General features: G+C 39.3%; 1 protein-coding gene across 4 annotated transcripts in view; it reads left to right on the top strand.

The window, feature by feature from the left end:
• The window catches only part of LOC104593042 (ARM repeat superfamily protein), a 93,234-nt gene extending 74,623 nt beyond the window's left edge, over nucleotides 1-18,611 (top strand). For 2 of the 4 annotated variants that reach the window (XM_088900441.1, XM_010252692.3), the window contains 4 exons: nucleotides 6,187-6,293; nucleotides 14,325-14,443; nucleotides 14,542-14,619; nucleotides 17,802-18,611. In XM_088900441.1, coding sequence (XP_088756567.1) covers nucleotides 6,187-6,293; nucleotides 14,325-14,443; nucleotides 14,542-14,619; nucleotides 17,802-18,032 — 535 coding nt within the window. In that variant the 3' untranslated portion in view covers nucleotides 18,033-18,611. Of the gene's footprint in view, nucleotides 1-6,186; nucleotides 6,294-14,324; nucleotides 14,444-14,541; nucleotides 14,620-17,687 lie in introns of all 4 variants that reach the window. The other 2 variants (XM_010252701.3, XM_088900440.1) reach the window with 2 other exon arrangements.
• Nucleotides 18,612-18,850: the final 239 nt, after the last annotated feature.

The raw sequence follows: 18,850 nt of genomic DNA, 5'->3' as shown, positions 1-18,850 counted from the left end.
TAAGAGAAATTCGGATCTAACTCTCACAGAAGAGCCCACTAAATATACTTTGTTATCAAACTGAACTCTTTAAAAGTCACTAGAAACAACTTGTAATTACATTAACCAACACTATTCTCTGCCATAACTTGTATCACATAAGTGCACTCATATTCTGACTTCAGATTCTTAAAATAACTCTTGTTTGATTGTAAAAATAATAATTAAATGGAAGAAAGAATATAAGAAAAAGTGATGAGAAATCACCAAGTGAAAAGACAATAAAAACAAAAAAAAAATCCAACTTCCCCTTAATAGGTAACTTCAAGAATAGCTCCGCAATACATGTAAAACCCTTGTGTAGTTGGTGTTTGGGATAGTGATTTAAACGGCATGTCTGAGACGCATTTTAAGGTGTACACCTTGCCTTGCGCCCAGGTGCAACAATTTTTAAAAGGCATGTGCTTGGTGTGCCTTTTCAAATGTTGTGCATTTTGCTCTTTTTTGAAGCCCAAGTCCCAACAGCAGTGCTAGGGGCTCTGCCCCCAAACCCTTGACCAATCCCGTTGGGGCAAGCCCAAACTAGTCCATGTTAGGGTCTTAAATTCTTAATCCCTAAAAAATGATTTTATAATTTTAATTGTCTTTTAAAAAGATATTTATTAGGATGAATGAATGAAGAAGCAAAAAATATTTTTGTAATTTTAATGGCCTCTAATTGGTGATTAGATAATTGGCTTTATATTTTGATATGGTTTACTTACTAAGTCTCTATAATTAAAAATGAAAAGAAAAATACATATAATTACAAAGAGTATTCTTTTTTTATTGGAAATGGTAACTTCATTAAAATATTTCAAAATATGTCAAAGTACAATTATCAACCCCCCATTATGAAGTTGACCCAAGTTACATACTCATTACAACACTACCCAAAACATGTTCTCCCTTACAGTCCCTTGTTTTGCCAAGGCATCCACTAACCCATTAGTTGACCTTCTTGTCCCCTTGAAGCACACACCAATCTCCCTTGTTATATTGAGCATTTCCCTTATCATTTGTCTATATTTCCATGCTTCCAAGCAACCTGACTGCATCGACCCCATTAACAACTTTGTCCCCTTCAATTTCCATTTGATGCAGCCCCAATTGTTTGGCATATCTTACACCTTGAAGTAAAGCCATCACCTCTGCTCTTAACGAATCTCTTTCTATTGGCCCTAAAAACATGGCTATAATTCTGCCCTTCCCATCTCTAAATACTCCGCTATACCCGATGGGCCCGGATTACCTATAGAGCTTTCATCAAAGTTCAAATTTGTGCTTTGGAATGTTGGCAGGGACCATAATTCCTATACCACAGGGGACCACAGTTCCTGTACCACAGGCTTTAGGGATGTAATACCTACCACCTCACCCCATCTTCTGTAGATGCCATCAGCTGAGAAGTCTTTAAACAACTCACTTGTTTTCAACCAATAAATAACCTTAATAGTTATTCCTTCTACAACTTCCTCCTTGGACCTTTTAGCATTCTTAAAGATCCTATTATTTCTTTCTTCCCATATTGACCAACGCATGATTCTACCGCACTTCTTTGGTTGCCTGTAAAAGTTTGGGTCAAAAAGGCTTACCACATCCCGGGGAGGGGTCTACTTGCAATCAAAGAGAGAAGAAAAGCAAGACCAAATAAAAGACACAAAAGGACAACATATTAATAGGTGTGTGATTCTCTCACCAGAACCCATGCAGAGGCTACAAACATGGGGTGAAGGGCAAAGGTTTGGCCTTTTTCTTTGCAACAACTCCAGAGTACTGATTTTTCTGAGTGCAACCTCCCAGCAAAAAGCCCAGATTTTTGGAGGTACAGGGCTACACCAAACCTCCTTTGTTGGAAAATTCCCTGCAAGGTTAGAGGACTGAAGGACATAATAAAAAGAAGCACAAGTGGAGACACCAGAGGGGAAGGGTTTCCAAATTCTGCTATCCAAGCAAGATTGATCCAAATAAACTGACCCTAAAAGAGCAACAAGTTCATCCACCATCTCCATTTCCGACTCCCTTAACCCTCTCCTCAAGCCCTGATCCCATGAATTACTAATGAACATGGAAGAGATTACTTTTTCTTTGTTGCTTGAAAGGGAGTAAAGAGTAGGGAACCTATCTCTAAGTGGAAACTCACTGGCCCAAGTGTCTTCCCAAAACAACACTTTATTCCCTGCACAATCATATCGTAATTAATAGAAAAAAAAAGGCAAAAGTCAAAACGTCAAGTAAGTACATTTATATTTAGTGTAGAGAAAATAGTTGGCTAAAAACTAACTGATTTATAAAGTTCTTTGTGATGGTTTTTTGGGACGTAAATATGGAATTATACTTCTAATACTTCCTTGAAGATTTATAAACTAATTCCATGATTCTAGAAACTTTCCATGGTTTTTCTTTTGTATGTCTTCTAGGGGTTCTGGGTGCTTCTTTTGATGGATTGGGAATTTTGAGTCCATTGTTTTAAGAGGGTGGTGGCTACATTTGGGTTCGTTTTTTGTCTTTTCTTGCTAGGTGGTATCTTATCAACTTGTTGTAATCTTCTTTTTCCATTTCAATAAATTTTGTTTTTTATATATTTAATTTTTTATCAGAAAATTGAGTTATTTATTAATGCTTGAAAAAAGTTTACATATCTTTGCTACATAGTATTATTGATAAATAAAAAATCTTTGCTACATAGTATCCCAAATACAGCAGAAACCAGATTGGCCACCCTGATTACCATGCCCCCTTTTTACTATTACAGATTACAATATTGCCCAAAATAGAGTGGATCTGTCCACTCCCTGTTTTGCAAGAACATTTGCCAGCCCATTTGCTGTTCTTTTTTCCTATCAAAAGCTAGTGTTACAACTTTTTGCAAGGTAGTCAATTTCCCTAAAGGCAATTTTATATTTCCAAGGAGCTGAAATAATTTGTTTTGCCCAAGAAATAACCAATAAGGAATCTCCTTCCACTTCAAGCTCTCTAACACCCATCTGTGTTGCCAGTTTTAGTCCTTGTAAGAGAGCCATTGTCTCAGCCTTAACTGAGTCACCAAATCCAATTGGCCTAGAGAATAAGGCCACAACTGTACCTTGATGGTCTCTGAAAACTCCCCCTATATCCACCCTCCCTGGATTACCAAAAGAGCTCCCATCAAAATTTAATTTTAGTTGTTTGGCCTTGGAGGTTTTCTTTCCATTATCACTACCTCTTTGTGTATATCTGTTTGTACCACTTCAGACCATTTCCATAATAAGTCATTTGTGGAAACATCTCTGAAAAGCTCCATTGTTTTAGCCCAATGTGCAGATCTTCTTGATTTGGACTCTTTGGGAAGAAAGGAATATTAGAATTTTTCAAGAAAAGGAAAGGAGCAGTCAGGAATTGAAAGACTGTGTGTTAAATAGGGCAATACCTTGGCTGAAGACTTTGGAAATCTTTCATCAATTCTCCTTTAATGACCTTTGGAGAAATTGGTCAGCAGTAGCGAGGAGTTCATCTCTAGAGGACAAATCAATTACAAGCTGGTCTCTTCCATCCGAAGGCTCACTGAAGTTGAACTTTGATGGAAGTAGCATGGGTAATCCAGGATTATCCGGAATGGGGGTGCTTTGAGAAATGAGAAGGGAGAGATTTTGTTGCTCTACTCAGGTCCCTTGGGAATTGGGGACTCCATCAGGGCAGAACTTTTAGCTGCTGTACAAGGGGTGCAATTTGCAAACCAGCTGGGGGTACAACACCTAACAATCGAGGGGGATTCCAAAGTGGTGGTGGGTTGGTTGAAAAATCCTGAAGAGGTTATGTGGCATTACAAGAATGAAATGAAGAAACTTAGTTGGTTGACAAGGAATATGTTGGTCACTGTACAGTGGGTGGGGAGATTAGCAAATACTTTGTCAGATGTGTTAGCTAAGCAAGGGGTAAATAGGGAAGAATTGTTTTGGGCTCAGTTGTGATTCTTGCTTTTCTTTCCTAGTTTACTTGTAAGATTCAAGGAGGGGCTGCAGCTCGCGTCTCTCCCTGGGTTGTTGTATGAACTCACTCTAAATATGCTTCTGAATTAATAAATTTTTTATCATTCATCAAAAAAAAAATGTGCAGATCTTCCCTTTTCTTCTATTGCCTTAAGAAACTAGAGTTAAATAGGCTAGCCACATCCTGAGGGGGTACCATCTGCAACCAAAAAGAGAGAAGAAGTAGTCCCAAATACAAGTTACAAATGAACAGGAAAGTAGTAAATGAGGAAGGGTCTCACCACTGGCCTTGCAAAGGAGACACGCATGAGGAGAGGCAATTTTGTTTTTATTTATTACCAAAAAATAGAAACTTTCTTGATTTTATAGATTTCCAAGTATCTTAGCAAAATTAGTGAAATATCTCCGAAATTTCTCCATCTCTACGTTGTAAAATGTACACCGATATCAAAATTGCGAACCATGTTTATGGCCACCAAAATCTCTTCCCTATCAAACTCCTTTTCTAACCAAACAACTGAGAATTCACTAAGCTTGTTAGGGACAACATCTTCTAATGAGCAAATCCTCCATTGATTAGCTATATAGAGCTATTTTAAAAAGTTCACCATCTTCACTTGCATCTCCCCCCCCCCCCAATACTGTTGCATGAACATTTATAATTTCCTTTCAAACATCATACTTACAAGCAACCACCTTCCTCCACAACAATTCTCTCTCACATCCAAGCCTCCATAGCTATTTCCTCAGCAATGCTTTGTTGAATAACCTTGCCCTTCTAATCCCCAACCCCCATCTTTTTCTGTCCCTACACACCCTATCTCACTTCATTACCTTTTTCCAAAAACAAAAAAGAATCAAATACGGATCCACCCCTATCCAATTTGATAAAATTCGATTTGATTCAACTTACATATATGTGCTCATGTATACTTAAAATTTTTATCATACATATTAATAAAGTTGGTTTGATTGTTTTATGACCTCATTTTTCCCTCTCCTTTTATTAAGTCTCTAAAACCCTAGTTCTTAACCCTTTCTGCCCCATTTTCTTTCTTAGATTTGAATGTACAAGGTGTTGAAGCAACACAGCAATCTGTGCATTTATGATGTCCATTTCTGTCATATTGCAATTTTATTCTCTCAACTACTCAAACCATGAATGGGCATTTTGGTAAATTTACCATCACCATAACGTCAGTCAACGGACTTGGAAGTGTTGATTTCTGAAAGTGCATGGTACCTCATGCAAATGATAGTTGAAGCCCTTAGGTGTCATTACCCCCAAAGTACAGGGTATCTCCCCGCAAGTTATTTTCGTTTCATTTTGTTCATGAAATACATGATCAAAGTCAATTTTTAGTTCATTTTATTAATAATACTTAATACTTTTATAGTTTTTAGTTTAATTATTAATACTATTTAATATCTGATTCCAATCCAAATTCGATTTGAGTCTGATATAAATCTAATGGATAAGATCCAATTCAAATTTGAATATAAAAGTATCAAATTTGGTTCTATCTATATCCAAATTGATTTGATCCATTACCCCAGAATCAATAGGATTGACACCCTCAAAAGATTAAATGACCTGAGATGTATTGGGGGAACCAACTCTTCCTGTATGTTTTTCTAGTCCGGCAGTACCAACTTAGGGCACAGTTGAACCTTTGCTGCTGGTGGCAGCCCCTCATCCTGTCACCTATGGATCCAGATGCCTTGCTCTGAGGATCTACAAATTCTGAGGTAGAATACCCACCTTTAAAGTTTCATAGTGAGGACATATAATGGGTATGGTCTTGATCTGAAAAAAGATCCCTATGCATTATTAAGTCTCAAGCCTTGACTATCCTTTTTGCAAATTGCAATCCCTATGTTTATAGACCTCCATCTCTTATATATCTTTTATAGTTTGCAATAGTACTCAATAAAAACTCACAAAGTGGAAGAATCTGAGATAAATGAGAGAAGGGAAAAGAAGAGAAGAATGGGAGAATGGCTTTCTGAATCAGCACTTGTTTCATGTTAGATCCATCTATGCCATTTTAGATCTGAAATTGACACTAAGAAGGTAGACTCTCCCTGTTCACATTTTTCTGTCATATGTTGTGAAGTGCATGATTTATATGTTTGACTTTCTTTATTCAAGAATGTTTATAGTGGTTTGATAACAAACTATATGCTCGTTTCTTGGCAGGGCCCCTTCTGTTTTCAATATTCTTCTACTTCTTCTTCGTGATTCTTCCAACTTTAAGGTCAAAATACATGCTGCTGCTGCATTAGCTGTGCCAGCATCACGACTTGGTGAGTAATGGTATCGTGCTTGTTCTTAAGGTTGATCTACTTGTGATTCTGATTTTGGTTGCTTTGCTAAACATATTCTCTCCTCTTGTGGTGCACTTTTGATGGAATAACAAGAAATTATGTTTTTTACTTTCCTACCAATGTACTTGTCATTATCCATTTATTGAATAATTATCACTATGTTATGTATGAAAATATTGCTGTCATTGGTCAGACCTGGGGTATCCACACCTAGGTTCATGAAAAAGGAGAAAGGAAAGAGGAGAAAAAGAAAACAGGCCTACGGAGAATCAAAGATGAATCAGCCTCACCCCAAAAGTCAAATATTACATTAGGGACAAATATTTAAAATTATTAGAAACTTTCTGACATTTCACTGTAATCGTCATAATTTTTAAAATTTTTTCTCAAAAGAATAAATGAGGGTTTGGTGATGGATGATTGGTTTGCTATTTTGATATGATTCAATTAATGTCACTATAATTCAAAACGTATAGTAACAAAAAGACAAAAGTCAAAATGGTAAGTAAATGACATATATAGTGCAGAAAAGATGGGTAAAAGACTAAAAGGGAGAAAGAGAGACGGATACATACTAAAGATTCTTAGTAATCTTTGTCAATTAATACAATACCTTACTTTCTTAAAAAAAATACATACTAAAGATTCTTAATCTTCTTTTATTTGATTTATATAGTTGTTTGCTATGGTTTTTGAACCTTAAACCAGTCATTATAATTGTTGTAACAATTCCTTAAAGGTTTATTAACTAATTCCATGTTTTTGAAAAACTTCACTGATTTTTTTTTTTTTATTTCCAGTTTACCAGTGAAATATCCCCGAAATTTTCCTATCTCTGCATGACAAAATGTCCATCGATATTGAAATTACGAACTATGGTTTGGTGTTGTTGAAATCAATCTACTCGGTATCAGAGCCATGTTATCAGCCTAGAACTCTGTTCTCATGCAGTCTTAGCCCAGCTTGCTGCATGAGATAGAGGGAGTTGATAAAGTCCAAGCCCATTCCCGCTTGGGAACCTAGGCCACCTAGCAACAGTTACAGCGTTGAGCCCATTATGCCGAGAACTCTTGATACCTAGGCCTCTCAAATACATTTACACAAGGAGGACATGTCACCAGAATTAATTGAGAATTCAAGCATGTAACATGTGAACTCCATGTAAAACTATATAAGCCAAGAATTGAGAATGGGCAGTCATCAAAGAGTTATTTTACCTCAAATCTCTCTCTCTCTCTCTCTCTCAGTAACTTCATAAAATTAGGATACAGCTGTCAACCCCTAAAATAGGGAGTTGAACCCCAAGTAATCTTTTTGCAACACTTCCCAGAACAAACTCTCCTAACAGTCCCCTGTTTGGCTAAGGTATCAGCTAGTCCATTAGCTGTTCTTCTAGTCCACTTGAAGCACGCTCGAATCTCCCCTGTTATGTTGGGGATTTCACTTATAGGCTGCCTATATATCCATGCTCCCAATCTGCCTGAATGCAGCCAATCAATTAACAACTTGGAATCTCCTTTATCTCAATTTGTTGTAATCCCAACTGTTTGGCATATCTTACCCCTTGAAGCTGTTAGTGGTGTTAGTGAAGGGGTATTTCAGTCTTTGTACTTGTTGAGAATGCTGATGTGTACTGTTATATTAGTTCGAGTGCCCCTTACTTAAAGAAGGGCACTCAAGTCTTTTCCAATAAGTTAATAATATAATAACAGGTCTGGCCGAATCAAGGGATTAACTTTTTTCCCTAATTCGAACCAGCCTTTCTCTCTTCTCTCTTTTCTTCTTTCCTCTCCTACTTCTTGCTGTCTACTTTACTCTACAGTCAACGAACAAGACAGAATTCTATGGCAGGTCAAACTTCAACATGGTATCAGAGCTAGGTTCACCAAATCAGACTTGCTAGAATTCTGCCTTCTGCGCATTCGAATTAGGGTTTCACTTGGGGTTCTCAGTTGTGAGTTGGAGACTGGGAAAAGGGCTGAAAAGGAGTGATCGCCCTCTTCCCTAGGAGGTCTCTATGCCTCCGATTGTGTCGTTGGTGATTGGTTGCTGTGGTTTCTAAGCCCTAGTTAGGGCTGGTACGTGTGGTGCAGTAGTGTCTCAGCCCTTCGTATGGTTGGCCTTCAGGCGATGAGGTAAAGTTTTTTTTATATATTTTTTTTGGAATACATGAGAGGTGTAGTACAGTTCGCATGATGGGTTTTCAGATTGCAGTATGCTAGGGTTTATTCTGGTTTGTGTGTGATTCGAATGGCAATAGTGTCTACTGAATGGTGAAGCTTCCTATAGTTGTGGATTAATGTTGGTGGTGTTACTAGTGTGGTTTTCAGCTTTTGATATCACTGAAATCAGTGTGTAGACCTCGGTGAGTAGGGGTTGTGGTGTTGTAGTTTTCAGCATTTAATACTGCTGAAATCAGTGTACAGATTTCGGTGAGTAGGGTTTGTGGTGTTGCAGTTCTCAGCTGTTGAAATCAGTGTGCAGATTTCGGTGAAGTGTCTGTGTGTAGTGTGCAGTGTGTAGTGCTCCTAACTCAGTGCTCAGAATTAAGGGAGTTCGGCAATGGCAGATAACAGTGATAGTAAACCTAGTGTCATGATATCTACTGACTACCTGAATGTCCAAATGACCTCCATTAAACTGAATGGAGAGAATTATGTCCCTTGGGCCAAGTCTGTAGAGGTTTTTCTGAAGGCGAAAAAGAAAGTGAAGCATATAAGAGAGGAGAAACCCCCCGCTAATTCTCAGGAGTATGAAGACTGGGAACAGGAAGATGCACAGATCATTACATGGTTGTGGAACAGTATGGAACCCAAAATCAGTGTGAACTTCATGTTTCTTGACACAGCCAAAGAGGTGTGGGATCATGCCAAGAAAGTGTATTCAGGTCAGGATAATACCACTAGGGTATATCAACTGTATCAGGAATACTTCAACATGGGGTTGACACTTTCTTGACACTGTATCAGGAATACATCAACTGTATTCAGGTCAGGATAATACCACTAGGGTATATCAACTGTATCAGGAATACTTCAACAGGATAATACCACTAGGGTATATCAACTGTATTCAGGTCAGGATAATACCACTAGGGTATATCAACTGTATCAGGAATACTTCAACATGCCAGGATAATGTTTCTTGACACTTTCTTCATCTTTTCGAGAATACTTGGATCAACATGGCATTATACACCAAACTTCATGTACCTATACTCCGCAACAAAATGGGGTTGCTGAGAGAAAGAACCGCCATCTTGTAGAAACGGCACGCTCCCTCATGCACCACATGAATGTTCCCAAAACTTTTTGGAGTGATGCAATGCTCACCTCTTGTTTCTTAATTAATCGGATGCCCACGTCTATCCTTGATGGTCGTTCTCCTTTTAGTGTCTTATTCCCCAACATGTCTCCGTTTCCGCTTTCTCCTCGGGTATTTGGGTGTGTCTGCTTCGTTCATAATCTGAGTCCCGGGACTGACAAGTTAGATGCACGTTCCGTGAAGTGTATCTTCCTTGGTTATTCCCGAACTCAGAAAGGGTACAAGTGTTATCATCCTAGTTCTCGTCGTTCCTTGGTATGTGCTGATGTTACATTCTTCGAGTCTACTCCGTTCTTCGTGGGGTTCGGTGCTGCTGCTTCCCCCACATCACCACCTCCTCTTCCTCTTCCTGTGGCTGATCCACCTCCTCTGGTGCCAGTCATGCCTACGTCCTTGCCTTCGGTGCCACCATTGGTTGACCGTCCACCCATCCGTCACGTGTATACACATTGCCCACGTGTACCGGCTGCAGCTCCTCCAGCTTCATCACCGTCGACAGATCCAGCTCCAACTCCGGCACCAGCCTCCGACCTAGATCTTCCTGTTGCCTTACGGAAAGGTAAACGTACTTGCACCCTTCACCCTATTTCCAATTTTGTTTCACTTACCCACCTCTCCGCTTCCCATCGCCAGTTCATATCTTTGTTATCCTCCGTGGTTGTTCCTAAGGATGTCCAGGAAGCCCTTACCTCTCCAGAGTGGTGCCGTGCTATGGAAGAAGAGCTCTCTGCTTTGCATCATAATCACACTTGGGATCTCACTGCTCTTCCTCCTGGGAAGCAGGCTGTCGGTTGTAAGTGGGTGTATAGTGTTAAGTACTTGCCAGATGGTCGTGTTGAGCGCCTGAAGGCGCGGCTGGTTGCCAAAGGGTACTCCCAAACCTATGGCATTGACTACACGGAGACGTTCTCCCCGGTTGCTAAGATAGGGTCAGTTCGTGTCGTCATCTCTCTTGCAGCTATGTCTGGTTGGCCTCTCCATCAGCTCAATATCAAAAATGCCTTTTTGCATGGGGATTTGCTCGAGGAGGTCTACATGGAGCAACCACCTGGGTTTGTTGCTCAGGGGGAGGATGGTAAGGTATGCAGACTTAAGAAGGCTATTTATGGACTTAAACAGTCCCCTCGAGCATGGTTTGGTAGGTTCAGTGAGGTGGTCAAGAAGTTTGGTATGAAACAGTGCCAAGTTGATCACTCTGTCTTCAGTCTTAACTCTTCGGCAGGTAAAATAATATTGGTGGTGTATGTGGATGATATCGTTGTGACTGGGAATGATAAAATGGGCATTGACAGATTGAAGGCATTCCTACAGGAACACTTTCAGACAAAGGACCTTGGCAAGTTGAAATACTTTTTGGGCATAGAGGTAGCAAGATCTAAGCATGGCATTAATTTGTGCCAGAGGAAATATGTGCTTGATTTACTGGAAGAAACAGGATTGTTGGGTACTAAACCGGCTGAGACACCTATGGAAACAAATACGAGGCTGAGCAGTGATATAGGTGAAGTGTTTGAAGAGCCTGGCAGATACCGACGACTTGTAGGCAAACTAAACTATCCAATCATTACTCGGCCAAATATTTCATTTGCGGTTAGTGTGGTGAGTCAGTTCATGCAGAAACCTTTGGTCCCACATTGGAATGCAGTGCTAAGGATTGTGAGGTATCTGAAAGGAGCTCCTGGTCGTGGTTTGCTGTACAGAAGTGGTGGAAAACTGGTAGTAGAAGGATACACCGATGCTGATTGGGCAGGTTCTATGTCTGATAGACGATCTACCACAGGCTATTGCACCTTTCTGGGGGGTAACCTGGTAACATGGAAAAGTAAGAAGCAAACAGTTGTGGCAAGAAGCAGTGCAGAAGCAAAATATAGGGCCATGGCACATACTGCTTGTGAACTAGTGTGGCTGAGGAACCTTCTACAGGAGATAGGATATGACATCAGTACTCCAATGAAGCTCTATTGTGACAATCAGGCAGCGGTTCATATCTCTTCCAATCCAGTGTTTCATGAAAGAACCAAGCACATCGAAGTTGACTGTCATTTTGTGAGAGAGAAGGTGCTGAATGGGGTGATAGAAACTGCATATGTTAGTACGGGAAACCAGTGGGCAGACTTGTTTACAAAAGGCTTGAGTTGGGGGAGAGTGGACTACATATGTAACAAGCTGGGATTATATGATATATACTCACCAGCTTGAGGGGGAGTGTTAGTGGTGTTAGTGAAGGGGTATTTCAGTCTTTGTACTTGTTGAGAATGCTGATGTGTACTGTTATATTAGTTCGAGTGCCCCTTACTTAAAGAAGGGCACTCAAGTCTTTTCCAATAAGTTAATAATATAATAACAGGTCTGGCCGAATCAAGGGATTAACTTTTTTCCCTAATTCGAACCAGCCTTTCTCTCTTCTCTCTTTTCTTCTTTCCTCTCCTACTTCTTGCTGTCTACTTTACTCTACAGTCAACGAACAAGACAGAATTCTATGGCAGGCCAAACTTCAACAGAAGCAAAGACATCACCTCCACTCTTAACGAGTCTCCCACTCCTATTGGCCCCCGAAAACATCACAATGATTGTACCTACTCCGTCTCTGAATATTCCCCCTATACCCGAAGAACCAGGATTACCTCTAGAGCTCCCATCAAAGTTCAGCTTTGTTCTTCGTTGTGTTGGTGGGTACTACAATTGGTTTTGAGGAAGTTCTATCTATCTATTGAGGTGGAATTGTATCGCTTCTTCTGGCAGTTGCAATAGTGAGCATGAAAGTTCCAGTCAAAGTAGTAGCCGGCCCACTTGTCCTTGCTTCAACTAATCGGCCAAGCTGGACTACAGTTCAATCTCCTGGATCTTTAGAGCAGAAAAATATTTCAAATATAACAAGGTACCAGGGCATCAAGTGTCAATGGCCTTAGTATACTTAGAGGGAGAAGCCATACTACAGTTCCAATGATTCTACCTACTCCGTCTCTGAATATTCCCCCTATACCCGAAGAACCTGGATTACCTCTAGAGCTCCCATCAAAGTTCAGCTTTGTTCTTCGTTGTGTTGGTGGGTACTACAATTGGTTTTGAGGAAATTCTATCTATCTATTGAGGTGGAATTGTATCGCTTCTTCTGGCAGTTGCAATAGTGAGCATGAAAGTTCCAGTCAAAGTAGTAGCCGGCCCACTTGTCCTTGCTTCAACTAATAAGCTGGACTACAATTCAATCTCCTGGATCTTTAGAGCAGAAAAATATTTCAAATATAACAAGGTACCAGGGCATCAAGTGTCAATGGCCTTAGTATACTTAGAGGGAGAAGCCATACTACAGTTCCAATGGTATAGGTGTCATCATCCTCAACTATCTTGAATGGACTTTATCGAATCCTTGTGTGCAAAGTTTGGACTGACAGGCTTCAAAGATTTTGATGTAACTTTGTCCAAGCTTAGAACGATTGGCATCTTGGGTGTATGGATGGCCAGAGAAGGCCTTATTAGGTTGTTTCGTTGGAGGGTTGCAGAAAGATATTCATATTGAAGGCTTTACAGCCAATGATTGTTATGGTCGTGGCAAGTCTAGCCCGACTTCACAAAGAAAGGCTCAACCAATTATAAATGGTTTCTTGACTAGCAGGACCAATACTTAAGTCTCCTCAGGACCAATTCAGGATCTAATAAGAGAGCAGAACCGATTACTTCTCTACCACGCAAGAAACTATCTTGGGCTGAGATGCAATCTCATAGAGAACGTGGTCTTTGCTATAACTGTGACAAAAAATTTGGTCCAGGTCATTTTTGTGATAATTATCAATTGCTGTTACTTCAAGCCAATGATCATGAAGGAGAAGAGAGTGGTGAGAAGCTGCTGATCTCAGGGGCTACTTCGAAAGGGAGAAATCAGATCTGCCCATTCATATTTGATGGGTGAGACCTTACCTAACTTGGCCTACGTGTCTTCCTAACACATACATATTTGATGGGTGGGGAAGATCCACTATTTGGCCTCAGATGAAAAGTGTGGGCTTGGGCCTTGAGGGATGCCACTGGTATCCACACAAAGGAGATGAGGGAAGAAGTTCTCGAAACCTCATTAGAGTCTCTAACCAGGTCTGCATCACCTCAGACCATGCGAATAGCCTGACTGGTCCAGGGAAGACCAATATCTATTCTGGTGGCAGGTCAGTGGTGATGTCATTTGTGTACCATGATTGCATCATTCACTACTGTAGTCAATCAGTTTTTCCCCTTCATTTCAATAAGAAACTTGCTCTAATACCAAGTTGTTATCTACCTGCCATAGTTATTAAGTTACAGAAGGGATAACGTGAGTTGAGTGAAGATAAGAGAATGGGGGAAAACTGGAATAGAATTTCTTTATCTTTATTCCTTATTTTTATTACTTAAGAAGCTTTGACTGGAAATTACAATGTTACCCCATGATTCCTTGCAGCACTCCACCACATCCTATAGTCTCAATTCCTTACAACATCGTTGAATGTTTTTCGTTTTGCTATGACATCAATCTTGAATTTTGATTTTGAACTTAATTTCTTTCATGATATGCAGAAGTTTGGAGTCAGTATGTTAGTTATGTGGTCTGCCTTATTGATTTTACGATATCAAACCTTAGATACAGCATCATGGTTTATTCTCCACATGCACCTTAAATGATAATGCCACATTTTATTCTGATTGCCACTTCTGCAGATTATGGAAGGTCATTCTCAGATGTTGTTCAAGGTCTGGAGCACATGATTGAAAGTCTAAACTCGTACCAATTTTCAACACCATCAGATTTCAAATATAAGGCTGCACTTGAGAAGCAGGTCAGGTTATGCAAGCCAATTGCAGTGAAGAAATAATATGTAGAGGTTTTCTTCATGACCATAGTTTTTGGTCTGACTAATTTGTTGGTCTTTTACAGTTGACCTCAACTACTCTGCATGTACTTGAGTTGGCTTCATGTTCTGACCATGAGAGTCTAAAAGACTTTCTTGTCAAAGTAAGTATTTCAAACCAGCATCTAATCACTGATTTCAGAGGTGGACATGTTACCAGCCTTTAATTTGGAAAGAGGGGTCTGAACCTTTCAAATTCTGCCATCCCAAGAATTAACTACAAGTTTGAAGATTAGATTCTAATATATAAATGGATGCACTTCTTGCAAGATTGCATCAGAAATTTAATTACTTGCAAACTTTTAGGTATAATATTTCGATTCTAAGAACACAAGGTACTTGTAATGTGAGATCGAAACTTGTAGCAATTCAATATGAAAGAAGATTAAATACTATCGTCACCAGTTTTGCATGGACATGGGAGTTTAAACCTAGCATGTATTGTGGGGGACTAGTATATAGCATGGGAATGTAGAATTAAGTAGAAAGATATCTGAGATAGAAAGAAATGAAAGATGAGAAGTACAGCTTGCTTGACACTGTGATAGGATAAAACAGTAAACTAGTAGTGCAACGATAGGAGAGACATACCTTGAGCAAGCTTACAAAATCACAATTTAATAAATCAATACTTTTTTCTTCAAATTCAATTGTTAAAATTCTGATTATAATAACTATTTATATAATCATAATAAGGGCTTGGATTTCCCTTTACATACTCCAATTTCAATTGGAAAATTAATCAGAAACAACTCTTGGTTGCACAAGGGCCAAGACAAACTCATATATAACCCAAAAGAGCATTCAAATACTGTATAAATCCTAAAACAATTTTAAGTGCTCACCAACCAATCCTACTAAAATAAACCAAACCAAAAGTAACTCCAAGATAGACCAAGCAAATAAGACAGTTTCCATCATATAGACTTTCTTTGTGGTAAAATTACTATAACTCTCTCTAAAATTCCTCCCACATCTTCTCCCTCTCCCCCTATCTCCCTCCTCCTTCCATCCCTCAACACTCTTACATTCCAACTAAGAATCCTCATCTTCCACCCCCTACCCCCAAATTACTCGAGCTCGTCCAACCCTTCCTCTTCTCCTCCCTCCTCATCTCACCCCTTTATTTTTTCTAAATATTCTTCCCTCGTCTTCATCTCCTCTTTTTTTCTTTTTTTTTTCTAACTTTTCAAATGCTATTTTCGCAAAGCCTTCCCCTCCCCAGAAGACTAGCTCGAGAGACTTTCCGACCTCCACCTCCCTCTCCACCAGTTTATTAATATTTACCTTCCCATTTTGTATTATTTCCTCAGCTTCATGATCCTTTTGTATCTGTTCTTCTTTATATTTCTCTCTGTTCCTTTCCCCAATCACTGGTCCTTCACCTTCTCCCCCTTGTTCCCCTCCTAATCTCTATGAAGAATCTTTAGGCTTCTTTTTCTATTGTAAACCCTATTTCGTTTTCCACCCCCTTTCTCCTCCTCTCTCAGAGGTCTCTTCGTTGAAGTTTTCTCCCCTGTCCCTCCTTCTGTTCCTTTTCCTTCTTCTCCTTCCTTTTTGATTGGAGTTTCCAGCACCAGAATGCTCAACACTCCAGGCTGAGCATAAGGGTAGTTTAGTCGTTTGTCATTTAATTAAAGATGAATTGTCTATTTTGTTTAAGTTGTGTAGGGGTGTTCATGGTTCAGTTAACTGAACCATAGCTATTTTTTTCAAACTGAACCGGTCCCACTGGTTAACCGATTGATCAGTTTCTGTTCTTTGGTTTTTGGTTTTAATATTGATAATTTGATATATATATATATATATTTATATATTATATAAATATATATGTATATATTTATATATAATATGTGACGTATATTAAATATATATAATATACATATAAATATATACCGGTCGGTTCGGTTAATCGACGATTTTTTTAGGTTAAAGGTTAATCGAAAACCGAACCGGTCCTTTGGTTTTTCAAAAATATTGAACTGATCGGTTCAGTTAACCGCATTTTCCGATTCGGTTCGGTTTGGCTTTTCGGGTTTTTATGGACACCCCTAGTTGTGTGTCCCATGCTATATACTACGTGTCTTCCTAACACATACATATTTGATGGGTGGGGAAGATCCATTATTTGGCCTCAGATGAAAAGTGTGGGCTTGGGCCTTGAGGGATGCCACTGGTATCCACACTAAGGAGATGAGGGAAGAAGTTCTTGAAACCTCATTAGAGTCTCTAACCAGGTCTGCATCACCTCAGACCATGCGAATAGCCTGACTGGTCCAGGGAAGACCAATATCTATTCTGGTGGCAGGTCAGTGGTGATGTCATTTGTGTACCATGATTGCATCATTCACTACTGCAGTCAATTAGTTTTTCCCCTTCATTTCAATAAGAAACTTGCTCTAATACCAAGTTGTTATCTACCTGCCATAGTTATTAAGTTACAGAAGGGATAACGTGAGTTGAGTGAAGATAAGAGAATGAGGGAAAACTGGAATAGAATTTCCCCAACTCACGTCTCTTGAGCTGGATGAACATTGCACCCATACCATCCTTGGAAGCATTGCACTTCAACTTGAAGAGAAAATTAAAGTTTGGCAGTGCAAAGACAGGATACACATCATCCCTTATATAGGCATCAACTTGAGTGTATTAGCAGGATACACAACAACAGCATTTTCTTGCATACAGGGCCTCAGGAGAGCTCGATCTGTAAATACCTTACTTAAGCATTTTCTTGCATGACTTGGCTGTTCTCAGACTCAAACCCACATTCTCATGCTTGTCAGATGGGGATTTTACCATTGCACCAAGCATTGGCCCCTTCATTTAAGTCTTTAAATGAAAACCAGCTTTCTGTTTTAGAAAGTTTCTTTTCTTTTTCATTTTGAAGATCAAGGAAGTCAGGACATCTAAATGGTTGGATTTCAAAACAACAAAATGAAAACCAGGTTGGTGGATGCACTTATCCACAGTTTTTTGTGATTTCAACCCTGAATGCTTCCCAAATTATTCATAAATATTTCCATAATTAATGATATCATGCTAGAGGAAGCATCTTATAATATTTGACAATTTCTAATTGTTTTGAAATGGGGCATTTTGGTGAATCAAGAAACCTTCCACTTTTCCTGTTGTTCATATCATATATGTTTACTTCTGTTTTTTTTTTCAGTTGATCAAGTGTTCTATATGTTCAATGAGCAACTATCCCCCCCTCCCCCCCGCGTACTTCGTCCTTTCCAAACATTTTGTAAGCCAGCATTTTCTTTTCTCGTGTTTCTCATAGAAAGCGTCTTTTTTGGAGGCATGGCTCAAATCACTATGCTCATCATTAGAAGAGGCCAGAAATCAGCCAGGGATGGAAGCTTCTCCAATTGAAATGGATACTTCCATATCTTCCAAGCAAAAGAAAGATATGATATGCAAGACAGTAAGGTCACTGGTTGAAGTGTATGAATGTAGTCACAACCAAGGAATTGCACAAAGATTTCAGAAACTGATAGACAATGAACCTTGAGTTAATTGCGCAGCTCATCTCGTCAACAAAGCTATGAAAGTTTTATTTATGTGCACACATCGGACTTTCACCACAAACCTCAGTCAAATGGGTGCTTGAGAATCTGAGATTCCGTTTATTTCCAAAGGCGCATAGAGAAAATTAATCCAACCTTTTGGCTTTTGCACCCTGAAGAAAAGTTTCAAAAGTTTTGCAGGTAATTTTTTGGGGTGGTCAAAGTGAGTGATAGCTTTTGGGATTTGGAAATGGTTTGTGGTTCTGGTCATCAAGCAGCGACTCCAGGCGATTTGTGTGTTGATCCCGGTATGTCCATATGGGCCCTTGTTTAAATTTGAGGTGCCACGGTACGGAGTAGAGCACTAAGGTGTGTCAGTGGTTGGTCTTTGTACGTTATGTAGTGGTTTCTCTGAGTCAAAACAATAATTGATATACTGTAGTCTGTATATTTGTATTAATTTCTGGGAAGGTAAGTCCCGATGCAGGATGTAGACACTTTTACTGTGTTACTGCTACTCGTACGTGGTAACTGGTAATTGGTAAGAGCCATTTCCCAATTTTCATCCAGGTGATTCACAAAAAGTGTTTAACCTTGTTACTAGTGGATTCATACGTGGTTGAATCAGAGCTATCTTCTGTTTTGTTTTTTGTAAAATAAATCATTTAGGTCTCTACTTTCTTCTATTGGTAGTTAGTTCCAGATTAACGGGGTTCTAACTTTATTTTGTTCACAGCTATAATATGCCATATTGCCACCAAATTGAGCCTCTAAAGGTAGTTTCCACGTTGGGCAGAGAGGAAGGGAAGGGTTGCTTTTTTTA

This window comes from Nelumbo nucifera, chromosome 3 (assembly GCF_055504915.1).
Source record: "Nelumbo nucifera cultivar China Antique chromosome 3, China Antique-T2T, whole genome shotgun sequence".
Lineage (NCBI taxonomy): Eukaryota > Viridiplantae > Streptophyta > Magnoliopsida > Proteales > Nelumbonaceae > Nelumbo > Nelumbo nucifera.
This window is presented reverse-complemented; position numbering and strand designations above follow the sequence as displayed.